The sequence below is a fragment of the Anopheles stephensi genome, chromosome 2 (genome assembly GCF_013141755.1).
Source record: "Anopheles stephensi strain Indian chromosome 2, UCI_ANSTEP_V1.0, whole genome shotgun sequence".
NCBI classification, from domain to species: Eukaryota; Metazoa; Arthropoda; class Insecta; order Diptera; family Culicidae; genus Anopheles; species Anopheles stephensi.
This window is the reverse complement of record NC_050202.1, coordinates 74,452,085-74,472,755: the sequence shown is the minus strand read 5'-3', so window position 1 is coordinate 74,472,755 and position 20,671 is coordinate 74,452,085. Positions and strand designations below refer to the sequence as shown.

Sequence of the window (20,671 nt, the reverse complement as noted above, 5' to 3'; positions counted from 1 at the left end):
AATTTGAACGTCAACGCTATTAACAATAATGAAAATAATAAACACGAGTAAAAAAACAACAATCCTACCGGACCAAACCAAAAAGTATTGTGTTTGCAGCAACTCGCTTTTTATCACTCGCCTTTTTTATTTGATACATTTTAGCCACTATACAGCAATGTCAGAATCGGAAGAAAACAGTGCCTGCGTTGCTGAGAGCAGAGATTCCGACGGTGAACCAAAGCAAACATCCCAAAGCGAGGATGGTGAAACTGGCGAAAAGCATAGTGCGATCGTCGCCTCACATTACAACAAACTCGAGGATCGAGGGCTAGTGGCGAGGAAAAAGTCAAACATCTATTTTATGCGAAACTTTAACAACTGGATCAAGAGCTGTACAATAGAGAAGTACACGGCACTGGTGAAGGGAAAGACTACCCTGGGCTCACCGTTCCGGGTGTTGGATATGTGCTGTGGGAAGGGTGGCGATCTGATCAAATGGTCCAACGCGAGCGTAACGCATCTGATCTGCACGGACATAGCGCAGGTTAGCCTGGAGCAGTGTGAGAACCGCTTCAACACCATGTACCAAAGGGAGCGAGACTTTCAGCGGAAGCCGAAGGTGGAATTTTTCGCCGCCGACGCAACGCTTCAGCAGCTGCGAACCAAGTATCACGATCCTTCGATCAAGCTGCATCTGGTGAGCTGCCAGTTTGCGTTCCACTACTCGTTCGAATCGTTCAAGCAGGCGGACTGCATGATGAAGAATGCGGCCGAATGTCTGGACGAAGGATTCTACTTCATTGGCACGATCCCGGACGCGAACGAGCTCATGAAGCGGCAGCGCAGGGCAATGTCGGACACGTTCGGGAACGACATCTACCGCATCCAGTTCCTGTGCGATACGGACAATCCACCACTGTTCGGTGCCAAGTACAACTTCCAGCTGGATGATGTAGTGGATTGTCCCGAGTTTTTGGTGCATTTCCCCACGTTCGAAAAGCTGGCGCTGAAGCACGGGCTGCGGCTGGTGGAGAAGAAACGGTTCGAGGAGCTGTTCGATGAACATAGCAGCCGCAGGCAGGGATTGCTGGAGAAGATGCAAGCACTAGAAACGTATCCACCGCCTCCGAACGCTCGGTTTAATGCCGGCGAGCAACCGAAGGAACCGGAGCAATATAAACACGCCGAAGAGTTCGGCAGGCAGATGTCCAGCCACCATCAGTTCCGGGTGGGCACTCTTTCGCACCAAGAGTGGGAAGCGGCAAGTGAGTATTTTAGAAAACATAGGGCAAATGTAATCGTTTGCATCTACTTATTCGGCGTCTTCTTATTTATGTGTCTGTGCAGCGCTTTATCTATTTTTCGCATTTCAAAAAATGAAGACAACCTACGACGCGAAAGGTAGACCGGTGTATTCCTGAGAGCCGCGCGGCACCGTCGTGGCGAACCTCGCTACTGAATCTAATCGTGTAATTGAACAATAAACCAATTTTAAGAGCAACTTTGTATAAGCGCTGCAATACCACGGCGCGCCAATCGTTGAAGTTTTGTGCATTTCTTTCCTTGACCCGTGACAACACGTGCGGACATTCGGTCAATTATTGTATTGCATTCATAGGTACCCTTTCTTTGATCAGTTAAATAAAGATAATGTGTTGTGCTCAAGCAGTGATACGTTCCAACGCTCATAATCGTCCAAAGCAGCGAACATCTGGCCGCGTTGGGGCCGTCTTCTCGAGCAGCTCCGGCCACTGGACCACGAACATGTCCACGATGTAGAGCAGTATGCGACCGCTCAGGGAAAGGCTGCGCACGCGACAGAAGCTTTCGATGAACACTATTCTACATTTGGTGTTGATGAAGAGCAGCCGGGCCAGGAAGGCGACCAAGCACACGGGCACGCACGTTCCGGGACCGTTGGTGAGGATTAGTTCCGGCCGAGCCTTCAGCACGAGCGGTACGCAGTTGATCAACGCCAGCACGGTCGTTGCGATGGAGCTGACGTAGCTCTGGTGTACAGCCCGGCTGCGGGGAATCGTAATGATTTCGTACGTTTGCTTTTCCGGATCCGGCTGCCGATGGATTTCGCTCTCGAGCACTTTCACAACGCTGTTTTTGTCCGTGCTGGCGATCACGTACTGGCGGGGAGCGTACCGTTCGCCATCCAGCCGCTCGACTATGCGCAACATTTCGGCCGTATGTCCACCGGAACCCATCACCACCATGGTGCGGGCCGGTGTGGAACGTGGCGGCACGACCGCACCACTTTGGCCACGGCGAACCGAAACAAGCAGCTGTACTAACCGCAGCAACAGCAAGCAGCCAGCGACCAGCAGGACGGTTGATAAAAACGCCATGACCGCGATAAGCCGAACGCCAAACGGGGTTGCAAGGGGTATTATACTTTCTTCTCCGCTGCGCTCTCTCGATCACTTTCTTTTACTTCAAACCGATCACCACTAATGATGGACACCTCATCACTTTTGTTTACATCGTTTGCGAGGATCGATCGATTTGCTCATCCGCCGAGCGCTATCTCGCTGCGATCGTTGCTGATCCTAGCAACGCACCTGACAAAATTGGCTGCAAAACTCCGCCACTCTTTGCCAGATGATACGCAACGTAGGGCCGATGAATGGAATTCCTGAATCGGTGGTGGTGCTTTCTTTTTTCGTAGCCTATTCCTGTACGTACCGTCGCCAGTGGAATGGGAGGGGAAAGCAGCGGGCTGAGAGTGTGCGTGGTGCTGGTGGTGGTGTATGCTTTCGGAGAAGGACGCGAAAGCAAACATGACGATGATGGGCAAACATGGAACATGCCATCGATTGGGCAAGATTTTGTACTGGAATCTGTCAAAAGGGGGTGGCGTTTAGGGCAGGTGCACGCATTTAACGAGGAATCAAACTGCCGGTGACGGTCTCGTGCGAGAAGGCTCAACATGTTTGTTGAATTTTATGTGTAGTGTCGGCAATTGCATGTTGGCGCTCTAATGGTTTATGCGTGCTGAAGGCAAACGACTCAAATATACCAACGATGTTGTGGAAACACGCAAGGAAGGCAACTTAAAAGCTTCCCATTGTTTTAAATATTTTCCTAGGAAATGTTTTGCTAGTTTTCCTTGTTTTTATATTGGTTTTTAGCTTCATCAACTTCTTTTATTTACATTTTTTGAAATTTATCCATTCAGTACGGCTAGCGTGCACTAGATGGCGCCCGTGTCCGCGTGAAACGTCAACCGAGCTGTCAAATGTTGTCGCACGCGTAGAGACCGCTAAAAACTCAAAGCATGCATGAAGCTTGACCACGGAATCGGTGTTCCTCGTGAAATGCTGCCCGCTACCAAACAAAAAGAAATATCAATTAGTTTTGTAAGCTGCTCATGAGCACTGGAAGCGTGTGAAGGATTAGGATTTGTATCAAATACCGGTCGCATGTGTGTCGTTTCCCGCGGGTAGGAATATAAATTGTAAATAAACGCAAGCAGCCAAGTGCTATCGATTCCGGCGAACGTGAGACACGGTGCCTCCATTTTTTGTGCGTATGAAAGGAAAATTCTTTGTGTGAAACCGAATTCGTCCACCACTGCGTTCAGTCCAGCTTGGAACGGAATTGGATAAGAGGTGTATAGTTTTCGTCCGGAAAATCGTGTGAAACACTCGTTTTCAACAGTAACATATAAAGAAATGGTAAGCTTCAGCGGTGGGGGACCATACTGGAAGGGATCACATAGTGAGGTTATGTGGTTGTGTGGAAGGAGAAGGCAGGTTGTTTCTTGTTCTTGTTTAAACCACGCTTTTGTTTATTGCTTTATCGTTGCGCACACCAGGCTAGCACCAGTACCGATGTGCCGATGGAGTCGGTAGACGCGGCCGGACCGGCATCGGGCGCGTTGAGCCCCAACACAGTGAATGGCAACGGGAACGACCTGGCCACCAACGCAGAGGATATGACTTCGCGTGACTACTACTTCGACTCGTATGCACATTTCGGCATCCACGAGGAGATGCTGAAGGATGAGGTGCGCACGCTGACCTACCGGAACGCGATGTACCACAATAAGCATCTGTTCAAGGGCAAGATCGTGCTGGACATCGGGTGCGGTACCGGCATCCTGTCGATGTTTGCGGCGAAAGCTGGCGCGGCGAAGGTCATCGCGATCGAGTGTTCGAACATAATCGACTACGCACAGAAGATTATCGAGGCGAACAACCTGCAGGAAACGATCACGCTGGTGAAGGGGAAGGTGGAGGAGGTGACACTGCCGGACGGTTGCGACAAGGTGGACATCATCATTTCCGAGTGGATGGGCTACTGTCTGTTCTACGAGTCCATGCTGGACACGGTCATATACGCGCGCGACAAGTGGCTGAAGAAGGACACGGGCATGATGTTCCCGGACCGGTGTACACTGTTCGTGACCGCGATCGAGGATCGGCAGTACAAGGACGAAAAGATCAACTGGTGGGATGATGTGTACGGGTTCAACATGAGCTCGATCCGCAAGGTGGCCATCAGCGAGCCGCTCGTGGACGTGGTGGATCCCAAGCAGATCGTCACGACCTCGTACATGGTGAAGGAGATAGATCTGTACACGGTTAAGAAAGAGGACCTAGAGTTCGAGTCACCCTTCCATCTGTTAGTAAAGCGCAACGACTTTGTGCAGGCGCTGGTGACGTACTTTAACGTGGAGTTTACCAAGTGCCACAAACGGCTCGCCTTCAGCACGTCGCCGGATGCCGCCTACACGCACTGGAAGCAGACGGTGTTTTACTTTGACGACTATCTGACGGTGAAGAAGGGTGAAGAAATTTACGGCACGTTCAAGATGAAGCCGAACGTGCGCAACAACAGGGATCTGGACTTTACCGTCGATCTGCACTTTAAGGGCGAGCTGTCGCAGGTGCACGAAAAAAATCACTACCGGATGCGCTAGGGCGCGCAGCCTGCAGTCACCGTGTTTAACCCCACCCCACCATCATCACTTGGAAAAGCTAGATCTTTACCCCCTTCAAAACCAACATATTATCGTAGTACACATTGGACATTGTTTTACTTCTCGCCAAAAAAAAAAGCAAACTCTCATAGCAACGGACGACAGGGTTCGTGCGGATAACTTGGAGGAAGACCGAAGTAACAGCATCTCCGGCGTGCCGTTTTACATCGTTTGTTCAACGAGGCGCGCGTGGTCCATTCCACTCGAAGCAAGATTTACCTTGTGTAAGATAGCATCTGTCCGAGACCGCATGCATGCTACAGGTAAACAAACTGGACTTCCGTCTAGTGCCGCACGTGGTTTTATGTGTTATCCGGTATCCCTATATAGACTGGTTCCGTCACGACGCAAGCGTCCGCAGGCAGCAACAAAACAACAGTACACAGTAGCACACGAGGAGCCAAGACATCCATATTGACCATTGTATCCGATTGTGAAATAACCTAGACTCTATATAGGCATGGCAGATAAGTTCAAAAGTTAAAATATACGAACGAATTATGATGACTGGAAAGTATGTGTGGCGGAGTTTTTTTTTCTTACATTTCCAAATGAAGTGGGCAACTTTCTCCAAATAACTTAACCTTGAGTTTATTTGCACTTATTATTTTTCATCTCGCCGTGCGTGCGTGGGCTGTGAGAAATACACAAATGTGTGCGCACTGCAGCAGCCGCGGAGCAAGCATCCAAAATCGCTTTAGAAGCAGCTGCTTGGCGGAAAACAACAGAAACAAGGCAACAACAATCACCACCCGCTTTATAGTTCGCACCGCGGACCACCCTACAATAGACGCTATTTGTTCTCGGTTACGCTGCTGGTCGCCGTCGTCGTTGTTGCATCAGCTTTGCTGTCCTTATCCTTCATCTTTAAATCACTCATCAGATTGTTCTTCTTTTCCGTGAGCTGCTGCTTACGGTCCTTAAAGTCTTGCTTCTTTTCCGCTATCTTCTCCTGAATGTTTTCCTTCTTGTCTTTGTACATCTGCACCAGCCGCGCCTTCGAGGGGATCGGCTTGATGTAGCCCCACTGTTCCAGATATTTGATCGAAACCGTCGTACCGCCTGAAAGAGGGGGGAGAGGGGGGGGGAAGGCAAACAGCGCAATTAGTACGAATCCATTATGATACGCTCAACCGGGAAGTGACTTACCCAGTGTAACCGTGTAACGTGCTGGGGTCGCTATTTTATACAGCAGGTACGCAATGGCTATGTGTCCCAGGCTGGAATCTCGCACCGGGTTAATCAGCGCTTCGGACACACCGAGCGATTCGAGGATGGCGATCACGTCGACACCGCTGGTAGAGGCGTAGTAGAAACCACCGAACCACATTACCGACGTGACACAGTGCACGGGCACGAGCACGTACCAGTACTCCTTGTACATCTTCTTGAACCGGGCAAAAAGACCAAGCTTTTCCGGTGCGGGTGGTGGTGGTGCGTCGATTTCCTGCTGTTCGTTCACGGGTTCCTTCTGTCGGCGCAAAGTGGTTCCATTGGAGAAGGAGCGTACCAGCACACCATTTAATGGGACACTTGTGCACCATGTGCTTGCGTTGATTGGATGATGTATCGTTGAATATCGATCTGTGCTGTGAAGGCATGACGCTGCCGATAGCGTGCTGCTAGCGTATCTGCTGAATCCATTGCCGGATGTGTAACGGTGCACCACGTTCAGCAGCTTGACGGAAGCGGTTGTTGGCACCTTACGAGCACCGTATGACGTCAAGCGGATCATGCTTAACGCTAGTGCAGCCATAACTTTCGTATGATAACTTTCCTTTTCGATTTTTTCGTTCGACAAGAGGGAACGCGTTGTGAGGAGCACTGTGTGTTTTAGTAGAATTGATCGTGACGATGATCGGACATTCTTCCGACCGGAATACGTGCGGAAACACAGACAGAATTTACGCAGTATTGTAGCGCGATGGCGGACGCGGACGCTGCTTGTAGGTAAATATGGTGAAAATAGGTTGATTTGGTAATAGGCAGGGATTATATTTACGTTATGCTATGCTGCGCTCGCCGTTGTTATCCCTTCTCCCGAAATCGATGATCCCACTTTTGCGTTTTTTTTTGTTGTTTTCGTCTTGTTATGACAGTTCGCCTGGCCCGGTGAAGCGTTTCCCAAGCGTTTGTCGTATCGCGGCGAAGAAACGGTTCGGCAGCTGTCAAAGCAATCGCATAACACAATCAGCTGTGCACTTTGCTGCATGGCTGTTTTTTTTTTTTATTCTGTTGTTACTTCGTGGTGTGCGATGCAGAATTTAAAACATGTTGTAATGTGAGAAAATAGATGGTTTTCCGATCCCTTGCATCCCCCACATTACACACGATGAGTGGAAACGGCGGGCATCGCAGCAAGTTTGGGTCGCTGATAGGCGTCCTTTACGTTGGGCACACATGCTGCAAGTGTCTGGTAAGTGTCCTTGCTGGGTTCCCCACCCACCCACCGAGCAGCATGCTGATGGTGCACTGAAGGATACGAGGGGTTGATATCGATTTTATTTATTTTTTCTGCCTTCGCTTGATTTGTAGATTTACGCCACAAGAAATGCCGAGGTGCTCACCTGCCACGAATCGTCCCTCGAGTGTCTGTCGCCCCAGTCGGGATGGGTTGAGGTGGACCCGCTGGCCGTGTGGGAGACGGCACGAATGTGTCTGGAAACGGCCGTACAGAATCTAATCATACTGGACATAAATCCGCACGACATTGTGGCGGTCGGTGTGTGCAATCAGCGCGAGACGACGGTGCTGTGGGACAGGACAACGGGCGAACCGTTGTGCAACGCGATCGGATGGTGCGATACGCGCACATCGAGCGTGGTCGGCAGCATTCTGCAGCGGGTACGGGGGAAGAAAAATTACCTTAAATCGGTATGCGGCCTGACGGTGAGCAATTGCTTCAGTGCGGTCAAAATTCGTTGGATGATGGAAAACGTGGCCGGAGTGCAGCAGGCGGTGGACGACGGACGGGCCGCGTTCGGGACGCTGGACAGCTGGATCATATGGATGCTAACGGGGGGCGTCGAGGCGGGCATTCATGTGACGGACGTGACGAACGCGGCCCGGACAATGCTCATGAACCTGGAGCGTTGCGTGTGGGACGAACGGCTGTGTCGTTTCTTTCGCATTCCTAGCAAGATCCTGCCGGAAATTCGGAGCTGCTCCGAGGTGTACGGATACATTAACGATGGTCCACTGAGCGGCATACCTATTGCAAGTGTACGTTTACCTTTATTGGTAGCCACATATCGTTTGAAAGAGTTTGAATTTAAATTTTTAAATCATTTTTTAGTGTCTTGGCGATCAACAGGCCGCCCTGCTCGGGCAAATGTGTATCAACGCAGGGCAAGCCAACTGTACGATCGATGAGGGAATGTTTGTGCTGTTCAACACTGCCCAGGAAATTATCGACTCCGACCATGGATTGCTCTCGACGGTGGCGTTTCAGCTTGGTCCCCGTGGGGCCGTCTATTACGCGCTCGAAGGTGCAATAGCACACGCCGGTTCGTCGATCGGTTGGCTAAGACAAACGCTAGCCCTCGAACCGGCACCGTCCGAGCCAATGAACAGCAGTCTGACCGGTTTGTTTCCCGATGGCACCCCCAATACTCAGCTGGTAGCTTCGTTTTGTTCCGTCAGCTCACCGGTTCCACCGTACGGTGGTGATTCGAAGCCGCTCACCAGCAGTGGCCCTCGTGGTGGCGTAATTTTCGTACCTGCATTCAGTGGCTACTACACACCGTACTGGCGTTACAAGGCACGGGGCATGATGTTTGGCATTACGCTGCAGACAACGCCACAGCAGATTATGTACGCCGCACACGAAGCCATCTGCCATCAGGTGCGGGAAGTGTTGGAATCGTTGGCGAAGGATTGTCCAACCTGGCCACGGCTCACGAAGCTAACCGTCGGTGGAGATCTGAGCGAGCAGCGGTTTCTGGTGCAAATGCTGTCCGATCTAAATGGGCTGCTGGTGGAACGACCGCAAACATCGACACCGGCCTGCCTGGGAGCGATGCTCGCTGCCGGGCTGGCCACCGAAATACTGTCCATCGACCAGTTTCGCCAAAACTGTGTTCCGCCGGTCGATGTTTTCAACACTGCATACAATTCTAGTCGTAAGCGATCCCACCTTGAACCGTCTGTCTGTGTCCCATACTAAAATAAGCCCCCCCATTCGCTCTTTTCCACAGAGAGAGATATGAAGTTTCGCCGTTGGAAGATGGCTGTCGATCGCTGTTTGAACTTTGACTCCGTGTCGGACAGCGATCCCGTCAAGCTGATCGGTGACGGGCGTGATCCAGATTCGTTCGTCCGTTGCTCTATTCCCGGTTCGGTGTTTATCGTTTCCTCCTTTGTGCTGGTCGTGGTCGCGCAGCTGATGAAGCAAAACGGTTTCGCGTAGCTGCGCACACACACAAGGAAGGCAGGGAAGATGGTTGCTTGATACGATCTTTGCTGTTCGCGCGCATTCGCAGTTACCACGAAGCGAGGTAGTATTAGGCGCTGTGTAGCTATGTTCCTGACCGCAGCAATCGGGTGTGGTGTGGCGTGGAGGGACATTCGTTGTTTGTTACCGTGCACAAATTGATGACACTTTCGTACGCTTGCAGCAAAACACTATGACAAGTGAGAGTAATGAAATCGAAATACAATAACTACGTTTGTTGCTGAAATGCGGGTAGAATTTTTCTGTTAGGCGTTAAATGAAAGAAACTTAATCGGTGTGTATGAAGTCTCCATGCAGCAGAACTCGGTAGCCAATTCCATCTAGATCGGTGCTCCTCAAGCAGGATTGTCAATCCAGCTACAAATAGAATCAAGGAAAGGAGCATTGACTAACTTTCTTACTGATCGATCAGGCGCTACCGTCGTGGCCTGCTCTGCTTTCAAGGGTTCGCAACTTTCTAGACCCCGATGTAAATCAGTGTTCTTATCCCCAAATGCGTTGTGCTCAGCCTGGAGCCCCATCGCTAGAATGGTCAAATTTTCGCAATCGCTGGCGGACGAGAAGGGGGTTGAAAATTCTAGACCCCGGTGTAAATCAGTGTTCTTAAGCGAGACCCTCTGGGGAAGCCACCATCAGATATGGATTCGTTCTGCTAATCTCCAGAAAAAAAGCCCTATCGTGTCGAGCAGCTCCTAGGAGTTACTGAGCTACAGCAGGTGAGCGCCCGACCGACCGCTACAGGTTGGCTTATCTTTAGTAATCCGCACGTCCATGACAGTCAGGATCTGGATTCCTTCTAGAGAAGATGGTATCTGAAGAATCAACCTCCTAGCGTCTGATGATTCTCTAAAGCGTCTCTTGGCCCTTGATGGTGAATGTGAATGAACCCTGAGAATTTTCCGGGTTTACTGTCCTGTACAGATTGTAGGGTGAATGAAGAGTTCAAGCAATTTGTATGCAGGACAAGATAGGTTACCCGGGCTAACCAATGCCCGTTATGTACTGACTAGCAGTTCTAGCAGTGTGTAAGGTCTCTTCTTAAAAATTACAGGCAGTGTACCTAAAATTAATCGCTGTTCGTTCTAAATAATAGCCTGCAGAGACAGAGCTAATGATGACACTGAAGAGAACATGGGTAAAGGAATGTTAGCGGATGATGCCACACCTCTATCCGTTCTACTGAAAAAACGAGGTGGTTCAATTTTGCGATTGAACCAGGCCTGATTGATTTGGTTCGATTGCACCAGTAGCCATGGCTAATGGGGTTGTTGCCGGCTCATTATATGAGTGTTACATCTTGTTTCCTATCTAACTGTCTCTTGGCGTATTTGCTCTGATCGTACCAATGAGAAATGTAATGCGATCGGCTGTTCTTCCCTTGGCTGTCCTTCCCTTTTGCCGAACATTCCGGACCGCTGGCAGACGACTAATGTACCGTAGCATTGTTAGACGCTGTAACCAATGGCTTGAAATCGGTAAACACTGGCCACACACTGCATCAACAAGTCAGCGAGCTGTCGATCGGGAATGCTTAAGCATCGCAGTGTTCGCTGCTTCAGTGCCGATAGGTGGAAAGGGGGGGAAAAAGGGGGAGCATTTGATAGGAATATGAAAAACCGATGACGTTCCATTGTTTCAATCCATTTCCGTCCATTATTGTTTAAAAGCTGCAAATGAATGGCGGGCAGCATGAAATGCTGGCCAACTAAATGTCCTAGTGAAGGTGAAGGAGATTTTTTGTTTTGTTGTAGAAATTCGCTCTCCAATAGCCGCTGCTACTAACCCCACCACTGTACGGCTGGTGATCTGTTTTTAACCCCCCTCAACATCCCGAAATGGGTACCGTAAAATTTGGCCCGCTTTCAATATGGAGCGATGTGTGCCCGCTTGGCCCCTTGTCGTTTTCACTGCCCGAACCGGGCATTCTTTTTGCCATGCATTGGCACAAGAAGAAATTAGAAAAACGGGCCAGCCCAGGTGAATTATCCCCAAATGCTTTGTGCTCAGCCTAGAGCCCCATCGCTAGAATGGTCAAATTTTCGCAATCGCTGGTGGACGAGAATGGGGTTGAAAAATGAAAAAAACGGGCCGATAGAGAGAGAGAGCGCTAAAATTTGAAACACAAAAATTCAACGCTAATTACGCGTCGGCCAGAAGAAGATTGTTGGCCGGCGAGGCAGAGCATTGGGGAAAAAAGTATGTTAATTTGCTAACCCGTCCTACGGTTTATATCTGGCCCGTGCGGGAAATAATAGTAGCCGAGTGCTAAGCTATGTGTCCGGCTCGTGGGGCATGGTGGAACGCGGTGTGGGCCATTTAGAAACGGGACGTGTTATCGGAAAAATATCGGAAAAGTGGGACACCGTATTTTAATGATATGGCCGATCCATCAGTTTTTTGTTGTTGCTCCATCTTTCCTCCGGGTGTTACGGATAGATGGGTGGCGCTGGCGGCCATATCGGGTTGAGTGATAAATTTCAGTATCACCTTTTGATTAGGCATATCTCTAATTTCGATCATAAAATAGCTCTTATCCCCTTCGAGACATTACTCCCCTTACAAAACCCTGGACTTTCAGTTTAAACCAGGTAAACAATACCTTTCTTCTACGGGAATTGCTTCATTCTCGTACGAAACCACCCACGAGAGCCGTGTCGATTGGGCGTCGAGAAAATCGATGGAAACTATTAGCCCAGCCGAGAACTATTAGCGTCCTCCACTTATCGGTCGATCGATCGAATCGGAAACCCGTTGTAACCATACGATACGATTACAACAGACCGCTAGGTGCGGCTTTTTTCCGATAACTGTACAGCTGCTTCCGATGGACACGCTTCAGCCATTAGTATCGGTATTGAAAGGAATCCGGCCGTCCGGAGTGAATTGAATCTTCCCTGGGTTAGCACTGTTAAAAGTCACCTGCTAAAATTTTTGTTATAAATAAACCTAGCATCGAGTTTCGATTTTATTATTCTGCAGGTCTGACTTTAAGGTGGCCATTTTGGCTAATTTTCACTTTTCACAGATGTAGATTGGTTATCGCTACTCCGACTCTGATCTGATCTGATCCGAAGCCCTCCGTAACTGTGGTGGCCACCAATCTTGCAATCTCGATAATGGGAATTTAATCAGACCACATTACTGGATGCGGTTGCACTCCCCCCCCGCCCCCCCTCCCTCTTCCGTCGGACGCTGGGCCTCAACCGATCGTAGGAACTTTCCCCAGCGAAGGGCCCCCCAATCATGTTGTTAATTTTCCCATTGTGTTTTTTTTCGGTTCGGTTTTCCTTTTGTTTTTCGGCTCGGTTCGGGAGGAAAAAGCGTGCGTGCGTGGACGCTGAACGCTGGACGAACGCAGGCTCGCGCGTATTCGTAGTGGCATGCGTTTCAATTTCGTACCGATTTTGTGAAGTCGAAATCAAAAGTGATTTTGATGCACTACTACGCGCTGCCATTTTGGTATGACAACACTCTCGGAGTTGCGCCGGCAGCAATAAAAGCCAGGCCAGAAGGAACGCTTGGATCTCGAACAAAAGTGAAACTCTTCTCGCGGAGCACCACCGGGCACCGGTTGAGCAAACACAAAAGCTCACCCGGCGGGAAAATGATACGCTGCTGCTCCGGATTAGCGGTCGTGCATGAAGAAAAGTCGTTAACATAATTTGTTGTGTATGATCTGCGAGCGAAATGACGGGCCCGAACCATCAAAATTCCGCACCATCGGAAACCGCCGAGTCCTGGTGTGGTCGTGTCGCGAGTGTCGCTGACGTTGGCGACAGTAAATCAAACGCTAGACGAGATACGAGGCGAAGAGGGAAAGATAGTAAAGTTGAAGAAATAAAAAAGGCAACCAATTCTGGAGCCCCGTACGCAGCGCTGGAGACGCAGAATTCAATGCTCCATGTCGGTTTTCACAGGAACAGTTTTATGGGTTCGGCTAAGCTGCAAGTTTGCTGGGACGATTGATGTCATCGGCTGTTATATGATGTGGCCGTCCAAACGTGTGAAAGTAGAGATACTTTGTGGAGTTCTTAGCTGTCTGGCTGACTTTCGTTATTATATTCGTTAGTTGTTATCAAAATATAATCAAGTTTCGGATGCTAATTTTTGAGATGAAAACTTACTTACTTACTTACTTACTTACTAAGCCTGCTGCAACAATCCTCGATAACGCTCACGGTCCAGCGACATCGTATGCCAATTGATCTTCCCAGTCGTTGTGGTAGCAGCATTAACGCCGTCACTTCGTCTTCGCCTACCAAGCCTTCTATATCTATGTGCACGACCAGAGTCGTGAGGTACAGAAGGTACAGACGACGTGACTTGAAGTAACTTTATGGGCTGGGTCGTCCGGTGTCATTCTCATGACATGACCAGTCCACCTGGGCTTCGGAAAATCTTTCTCTCGAACGCGGCTCGATATCTCAAAGGCGTATGTGAGTACTGGGACTATAAAATGTAATATGATATCGAAATAGACTCAGATGACCCTCAAGTCTCCATCGATCTTCCATCAAGCTATCAGCTATCCTTTTTTGGGCGGTCCGGTGGCAGAAGCGATAACGGCGCCAGTCCTCACACGGCGGGCGGGACCAGGGTTCAAATCCCATTCAGACCGTACACAGGGCTGACTACTTTGCTTCGAGAAAAATCAAGTCACAGAAAGCCAGAAATGGCAGGCCGAGACATCTCGAGGTTATAGTGCCTAGGAAGAAAAAGAAGATCGGCTATCGTTTTGTAAATTAACTGTTGATCTCCTGCAATATTTCTATTCTTACGATCTTCTCAAAAATGGTCGAGATCATCAGATCACTATGAGTTTGATAAGGTTCTGCTTGGAATGAAGTTTTTTTTCTATTTAAATTGTCTTGATTATCATCGTCATCATATGATACAAAAATGGTCACAAAAAAGCCTGTTAATCCCACTATCTAAACTCGGACAGAATTTGTGTCCTTTTCGGTCGGCTCGGCGGCAAATAATAGAAAGAGATTAGAAGGAATTCAATTTGAGCGTATGGCTTTACTTTTTTCCCTCCACGCTTCCGCTGCGGTTTGCCGTGGCGGTTAGAGTTCCGCCACGGTTCGTACGCTTTTTTTCCCCACTGTTAATGGAAACTAACCTTCTTCCCGGCCATGAGTTGCGTCGAAATTAGCTCCCCTTAACCCCTTTCCGTCCCTGTCTTGCCTTCCCTGGCCACACTTGCGACTGTGTTGGTGTGATCCGGCTCGCGCTCGCACTTTGGTCTACCAACATTCGGGCGCGGAAAAGCTAGACTGGCACAAGATGGGAGCAAAAAGAAAACACCGGTGGATCGGCGGAAAACACAGGTCCGGTACGAACCTGTGGGTTTGCCTGTTGGGTTGTGAGAGCTTCACAGATCACTTCCCAAAAGGTTCGCCTCATTCGCGTTCTGGCACTCGCGCCGACGGTTAGCAAAAACGGTACCGACAAACAGCCCGAAACGCAGCGGAACGTGCACGACCGAGCCAGTAGATGTGATCCGTGACTGTGATCAACCTAGACGCTGTGACTTTAGAGCGTGTCTCGTGGTCTTTCCGCAAAGGAATGTGTGAGTGTGTGTGTGGAAGTGTGTGACATTTTGGTGTAGATTTCATGTTTAATGCTTCGGGTTTCGCTTTTCGATTGTAATTGTGTGAACTGAATCCGGCGCCACGAAGTACCCAGCAGGACAAAGATCATCTAGTGCACAGTGAAGGATCGCACGTGTGTCAACCCGCTCGATGCTATGTATCCGAAGGATCGGAACCTGTTGTGGGTCCTGCTAGTGACAGCAGGACACCTGTTGATGGTGCCCATCTGCAAGGCCTCCGAGCATGCGGCCGGACCGATCGGTCGAAAGTTGAACCACGGGCTAGCTGCCATGCACCACAACCATCTTATGGGCGGGTTGGGTGAGAGCGTAAAATTCAGTGCCAACAGTGTTCCGCACGTGCTGCCGTATGCAGTCCCGGCGGCCTGGCGTATCTCGGCTACCGTCAGCACACCGCTTGCCAGCAGCTGGGGAGTACGGAAACCGCTCGCAAAACCGGCGCGTGGTGTTGCTGTTGCTGCTGCTGCTGCTGCTGGGGGCAGTCGGAGCCGCATCAACAATCGGTCAATGACTCGCTTTTCTGAGGTCGAAATTCCACCCGGCTTGGAGCAGCAACTTGATGCGCCGGAACTGCAGAGACCGGAGCCGGCCGATGAGACCGGGCTGGTGGAGCTGTACCGCAGTGCGGAACGATCGCGCGGGATCGAGAACCTCTTCTGGAAGTACTTTGTCGATAATGGTAAGCCACGCAATTGAATCTTGAGACGTAACGGATACTGTGGCCACGGTATGCTTTGGTCCGGCCATAACAACAAACCACTTGAAGGTTGAACAATGTACCCATTCTGGGTATGAGGGGGATGAGTTGCTTTTTAAAGTTCAGTAGGTTCAGCCACTAAGCATAAGGTGTATTTTCCGGACCGTTATTGTTGGTTATTTCATTATGTCTAGGTCGTTGCTTTGTATGGTTATTGCACAATAGAAATGGATCTATGTCAAAGGTAAAAAATTTAAATTCTTTTTAGTACAGTTCTACTAAAAGCTCCTGAAAGTTTATTGTGGATCCTTGTAAGGTCTGGCATAAGACAAAATTATGCAGAACTGTTGAAGTTGATGTATTTTTAAAAGATCGTTCCAATAGTTTTTTAACTTCCTAAAAATCCCATTTCCCTCCCAAAACCCATTTCAATAAGTGGCATATTGCTACATTGAACAATAATTGTTCTAAAACATAAGTTTTTTTTCTTATAATATTCTTAATTTTTAAAAATTTCTCAATTAAGGACTACTAGTACTGAAATGACATAATGGGTCTTCGGGACCGGGGTTCAAGTCTCATCTGGGTCGCTCCTCCATAGTGAGGAATATCAATCCCGATTATGCGGTTACAATAAGTCTAGTAAGCCAAACATGGCAGGCATGGCCTATAAGAGGTCGTTAGGCCAAGAAAAAAGCAGAAGAAGAAAAGTATTAACATGAATACTTCCTGTTTAAAACAAATTTTGTCAATTTTGGTCGTGTAGTTAGCGTACCAAGGCCGGACTACGGGTAAATTAAAAATAAATATCAAGGCTCAACAGCTAACAGCTAACGCCAACGAAGTTGGGAATGACTGGCCGAGACCCCTCGAAGTTGTAGTGCCAAAGACGATTTAAAATATATCCGTATGGCGCCGGTTTCCCACGCGACGGTACTGGCATGAAAACGTCTGCAGGAAAATGACGACAAGGAAAACAAAGAGGCAAGAAAAAGCATACAACGTAATTTTGAGGATATAGATATAGAGATAGGAAAGGAGACGAATTCTACAGTGTAACTAGACTTCTAATCTCCAGAGATAACTAAGCTATGGCTTTTATATGGAATGCTTCAAGCTTACCCCAAGGCTCACAGTATTTCCCCCCTAGATAAACAGTTTTGTTGAGTTTTCACCAAGGAAGCTAAAGCGCTAATACCCGTTAATGAGTAAAAGTGGCTCATCAAACAACCTAAAATGACTAGCGAAATGCTTAGCGAAAAAGACGCCTCACTAATCATTATCGCTTTGTCTGAATGTTTAAATCCCAATCGATTCAATTATCGCGAAACTACAGCCCCACGTCTCAGTGCAGACAGTTGTTTGTGGGTTTATGGTGTTCGGGCGAACCTAACAACCTTGTACTGCCGATGAACTTTAACCACCTAGAGCAGCGTTGCTAAGGGAGTGCTTCCGCCGAATAAAAAGATAAGCGAAAAGCACTGGTACGGTAAGCAATTTCCGTGTAGCGCAGTGACCAAACAAACAGTTTAAGTTGCTTAATTACCTCGCTGGCCTGCTTCCGGACGATTCCGGCGGTTCGCAAAAGGGCTAGGGCGTCCCATCCAAATTTGGTGGATCCGGTGGCTCTTCTTGTTCGGTGGTTAAATCCCATTTCGTCTATCCCTTTTCGTGGCGTACCGTTAGCGGGCGCACAAGGCGATGATACCCTGCACGCACACGTCAAGCGCGCAGTACTGTGGGAACTTAATGACCCATGATTTAATTGTGGAACGGGGAAGCTCGGCGCCTAGTCCGATCGATTGAGGTCAGTTACTGTGCTGGGAAGAATGGTGTTGGCCGCCGGATTGACGTTGACACACGCAAGTCTTCATGTATGCTGATGATCGCCGTGATGATAGGGTTAGAAGGATAGAGCGGGTCAAAGAGAAAATCACACCCTAAAGAATAGTACATCTTAGCATCTAATGGTTGATTTTTTCGGTGTGTGTGTGTGTTTATTGTACTCCCCAGACGTTTCCGCCTCGATCGAAGATGAGGACGACAACGACGCTGATGATGATAGCGGCATCGGAGCAATCGACAAGAACGCGCTGCAGTCGGGCGACGGGTCCGCGAAAGGGGTGGAAGGACGCAAGAAGAAGTTCCACCTGAAGAAAAAGTACAAAAAGTTTCTAATACCGCTACTGTTGGCGTACAAGATAAAGTTCCTTGCACTGGTTCCGGCCATCATCGGTGGGCTGATACTGTTGGTGAAGTCAGCCGGGCTGGCCGGATTCTTCTTCGCGCTCTTTACGGCCGTGGTCAGTCTGAAGAAGTACTAAGCCACCGTACGGGTACGGAAATGGGCGAAGAAGACTAGGAAGAAACACAAACTGTCATTACCCTGTCCCGAGCAGAAGGAAACCACCGCGAGAAGAAAGGGGGGGATCGTCACATCGATCGTTCCATTCGATCGTAGGGTAAGTGTTGGGCTATGTGGGCCAAAATCAAAGTCAAACGGTACTTTTGGTCAATAAAAAACGCACACAGACACATACAATGAGCGTAATGAATTTCACCCGCAACCTTCTTTTTCTTTATATTCCCGTAGGGCTATAGCTGCGGACATCCCCCCAGTGGCAGGCATCCAGCAACGCGGCTCGGGTCGTCCTCTAATTTATTATCGATTTTCGTAGGCTTAATAGGGCAGGACGTGTGACGGGTCGGCAACCAACGAACGGGCGTCCATAGACGGGCGTCAATTAGAAAATAGCAAACGCATTGCGTAGTGTGTAGGTAATAGGGCAGGCCGCCAGACGGGACGCCACGGACAAGGTTCCGAAGCAAAGGAGCAGATGGCCCCCAACGGTCGGCCGGGCCTTTGAATAGTGCGTCAAAGATTTCTTTTGTTTGTTTCGGGTTCGATAGGTTTCGGCTCAGCAAAGGAAGGCGGCTCTCGTTGCGTTCATTCAGCGGCACGAGAAAAGGTATAAAATGTTAGGCTAGGTTAGGTATGTCTTAAGGTCGAGGTTTTTGTTTTATGTTTTATTATTTATTCCGTGCTTTACACGATGCGATGCGTTTGCCCGTGGGGCAGTTTACCGGTTTACCCGGGGGGAAAATAGGTTGATGCGAGGCGGACAGTACTGCGGTCTGTTTTTTTTTTGTTTCTGAACTGTGTAAGGTGGAACAAAACAAAAATAAAACAAAATATGGTGCGCGAAAGAAAAGTGTAGATAATTAAAACTGAAACCAAACTCTCGCGTCTGGCGCATTTCTTCTGTCGAAAGGTATTTTGGCTGTCAAAAATATGATCGCTTGGGTAGGGTAAGCAGAGGGAACGATCAATGTACACGTGCACATGCGTTGCTAGACGGTCCTTAAGCATCCGACACTCGGATGGGATGTACAATCGGCTTGAAAAGGGTGTCCGAAGCATTAATATTGGTCGAAAATCGGTTCAATCGTTCCGTTTGGTTGCGTTCCGCAAAAATCGCCCAGCAGGGGGGTGGTCGATTGTTAGTCGAGAGGATTAGCCAGTGTAAATTGTTTCTTCGAACGATTGGCGGCTACAGCCGGAGCAAAGCGTTGTTGATACTACAGGAAAAAAGGGTGCACGTAAACACGTGGAACTGTGTGTTTTCAGCTTAGCACGTGGCTGAGCGATCGGTTGCTCACTGACGTGGGAACTGGTCACGGATGTTAAAGCGTGCGGGTGGGTACCTGAATTGAGACATTTAGCCAAACCTTTGTGGAGCTAAGATCAACGTTATATTGAATAAAATAACATCCGAAAAATCGTAATCAGAATAGATCAACTTTTGATATACATTTAAAGTGATTAATTTCTTTTTAATTGCCTCAGCCAGACAATTTAAATTCATTCACGAAAATATACAGTTTTCTTCATAAAAATTTTCGAGTCGACTTAGTTTTTTTTCTTCTAAAATATAGTTGAAGATGTTGAGAAAACGATTTTATCACTGAATTCGTCGTCGTCGCTCATTTTTTATAGTTTTAAGCAAAACTCCGCTGGATACTTCTCAACTTAAGGCATGGGCCAGTTCTGATAATAAAGTGTTCAGATAACAAAGTGTTGGTAATACCTCGAGAGGTCTCAGCCTGCCATTTCTGGCTTACTGTGACTTAATTTTACCCGTAGTAAAGTAATCAGCCTTACGTACGGGGAGGCGGTCTGGATGGATCTGAACCCCTGCCGTGTGAAGACTGGCGCCGCTGTCGCCTCGGCCACCCAACCGCCCCTAATAACCTAATCCGACCGACCCTAATAATTGACCGGTAATACCTAGTCAGTGTATTAATATGCGTAAAATATGCAGAAAGTGTGTAGAAACATGAGAGACAATTTTTCATTCGGTAGAAGAAGCATGGCCGTATCACGAGCCTTATGAATTTTGAAAAGCAAAGAATCTCAGCTGTAACGTCATACAATAAGCTGTAAGCAATTCTGCAAAATATCAATCAAAATTCAAATTAAAAAAAAAATTAACAAAATCTTATACATTTGCCCAACATCTGAAATTTATAGTTCTATTTAATATTATAATAAAAAAAGGTCAAAAAATCTAAAAATGCAATAAAATAAAAAATTTACCATAGTGAATCCGTGCGAGACAACAAACTTCGATGTTTCCGTTGCGCCTGAAAGGTATGCAATGCTTAGCGCATAGAATAACGAGCCCACGTGGTTGCGATGATTTAAATGCTTTCGTCGTGCTGAATTCGATTATTTTCAGGTTTTTGTCACTCCAAACGACCATTAATATTATTTTAAAGGTTATGTTCGATTTCAGCATAATGTAGAAAACACAGCAGGGACAATGTAATGCAAATTTAAAATTTTTGTCCATTATTTGTACAATTGACCTTAAATATATAATAACGAATAATGGATTGTTCTGTATATTTTAATTTTATTTTTTTAGCTGT

The 20,671-nt window shown here is 48.2% G+C and overlaps 6 protein-coding genes across 6 annotated transcripts; 4 read left to right on the top strand and 2 right to left on the bottom strand.

Moving 5' to 3' along the window:
- The first annotated feature begins 24 nt into the window (after nt 1-24).
- On the top strand, nt 25-1,526 carry LOC118508582 (mRNA cap guanine-N7 methyltransferase). Its single transcript, XM_036048487.1, has 2 exons — nt 25-1,247; nt 1,330-1,526. Exons 1-2 carry the CDS (start codon nt 29-31, stop codon nt 1,401-1,403), a joined length of 1,293 nt encoding a protein of 430 aa, XP_035904380.1. The 5' UTR covers nt 25-28; the 3' UTR covers nt 1,404-1,526.
- A 45-nt stretch (nt 1,527-1,571) lies between these two features.
- LOC118508587 (UDP-N-acetylglucosamine transferase subunit ALG14 homolog) lies at nt 1,572-2,821 on the bottom strand. Its single transcript, XM_036048492.1, has one exon. It carries the CDS (start codon nt 2,337-2,339, stop codon nt 1,668-1,670), a length of 672 nt encoding a protein of 223 aa, XP_035904385.1. The 5' UTR covers nt 2,340-2,821; the 3' UTR covers nt 1,572-1,667.
- Nucleotides 2,822-3,244: 423 nt separating this feature from the next.
- Nucleotides 3,245-5,489, top strand: LOC118508584 (protein arginine N-methyltransferase 1). Its single transcript, XM_036048489.1, has 2 exons — nt 3,245-3,668; nt 3,809-5,489. Exons 1-2 carry the CDS (start codon nt 3,666-3,668, stop codon nt 4,913-4,915), a joined length of 1,110 nt encoding a protein of 369 aa, XP_035904382.1. The 5' UTR covers nt 3,245-3,665; the 3' UTR covers nt 4,916-5,489.
- Nucleotides 5,490-5,544: 55 nt separating this feature from the next.
- Nucleotides 5,545-7,104, bottom strand: LOC118508585 (uncharacterized protein C18orf19 homolog A). Its single transcript, XM_036048490.1, has 3 exons — nt 6,978-7,104; nt 6,125-6,915; nt 5,545-6,037 (listed from the first exon to the last, which is right to left on the bottom strand). Exons 2-3 carry the CDS (start codon nt 6,729-6,731, stop codon nt 5,769-5,771), a joined length of 876 nt encoding a protein of 291 aa, XP_035904383.1. The 5' UTR covers nt 6,732-6,915; nt 6,978-7,104; the 3' UTR covers nt 5,545-5,768.
- Nucleotides 7,105-7,129: 25 nt separating this feature from the next.
- LOC118508579 (glycerol kinase) lies at nt 7,130-9,654 on the top strand. The gene is made up of 4 exons (XM_036048483.1): nt 7,130-7,391; nt 7,511-8,197; nt 8,271-9,096; nt 9,172-9,654. Exons 1-4 carry the CDS (start codon nt 7,269-7,271, stop codon nt 9,381-9,383), a joined length of 1,848 nt encoding a protein of 615 aa, XP_035904376.1. The 5' UTR covers nt 7,130-7,268; the 3' UTR covers nt 9,384-9,654.
- Nucleotides 9,655-14,403: 4,749 nt separating this feature from the next.
- Nucleotides 14,404-19,168, top strand: LOC118504292. Its single transcript, XM_036038588.1, has 3 exons — nt 14,404-15,721; nt 17,753-18,201; nt 18,333-19,168. Exons 1-2 carry the CDS (start codon nt 15,178-15,180, stop codon nt 18,061-18,063), a joined length of 855 nt encoding a protein of 284 aa, XP_035894481.1. The 5' UTR covers nt 14,404-15,177; the 3' UTR covers nt 18,064-18,201; nt 18,333-19,168.
- Nucleotides 19,169-20,671: the final 1,503 nt, after the last annotated feature.

Coding starts and splice junctions, on each gene's coding strand:
- LOC118508582 (XM_036048487.1), top strand. CDS start 29: ATGAAAATAATAAACACGAGTAAAAAAACAACAATCCTACCGGACCAA. Junction 1,248..1,329: donor CCAAGAGTGGGAAGCGGCAA/GTGAGTATTTTA, acceptor GTGTCTGTGCAG/CGCTTTATCTATTTTTCGCA.
- LOC118508587 (XM_036048492.1), bottom strand. CDS start 2,339: ATGGCGTTTTTATCAACCGTCCTGCTGGTCGCTGGCTGCTTGCTGTTG.
- LOC118508585 (XM_036048490.1), bottom strand. CDS start 6,731: ATGGCTGCACTAGCGTTAAGCATGATCCGCTTGACGTCATACGGTGCT. Junction 6,038..6,124: donor ACGTTACACGGTTACACTGG/GTAAGTCACTTC, acceptor CCCCTCTTTCAG/GCGGTACGACGGTTTCGATC.
- LOC118508579 (XM_036048483.1), top strand. CDS start 7,269: ATGGTTTTCCGATCCCTTGCATCCCCCACATTACACACGATGAGTGGA. Junction 8,198..8,270: donor GCGGCATACCTATTGCAAGT/GTACGTTTACCT, acceptor ATCATTTTTTAG/TGTCTTGGCGATCAACAGGC. Junction 9,097..9,171: donor CACTGCATACAATTCTAGTC/GTAAGCGATCCC, acceptor TCTTTTCCACAG/AGAGAGATATGAAGTTTCGC.
- LOC118504292 (XM_036038588.1), top strand. CDS start 15,178: ATGTATCCGAAGGATCGGAACCTGTTGTGGGTCCTGCTAGTGACAGCA. Junction 15,722..17,752: donor GAAGTACTTTGTCGATAATG/GTAAGCCACGCA, acceptor TGTACTCCCCAG/ACGTTTCCGCCTCGATCGAA.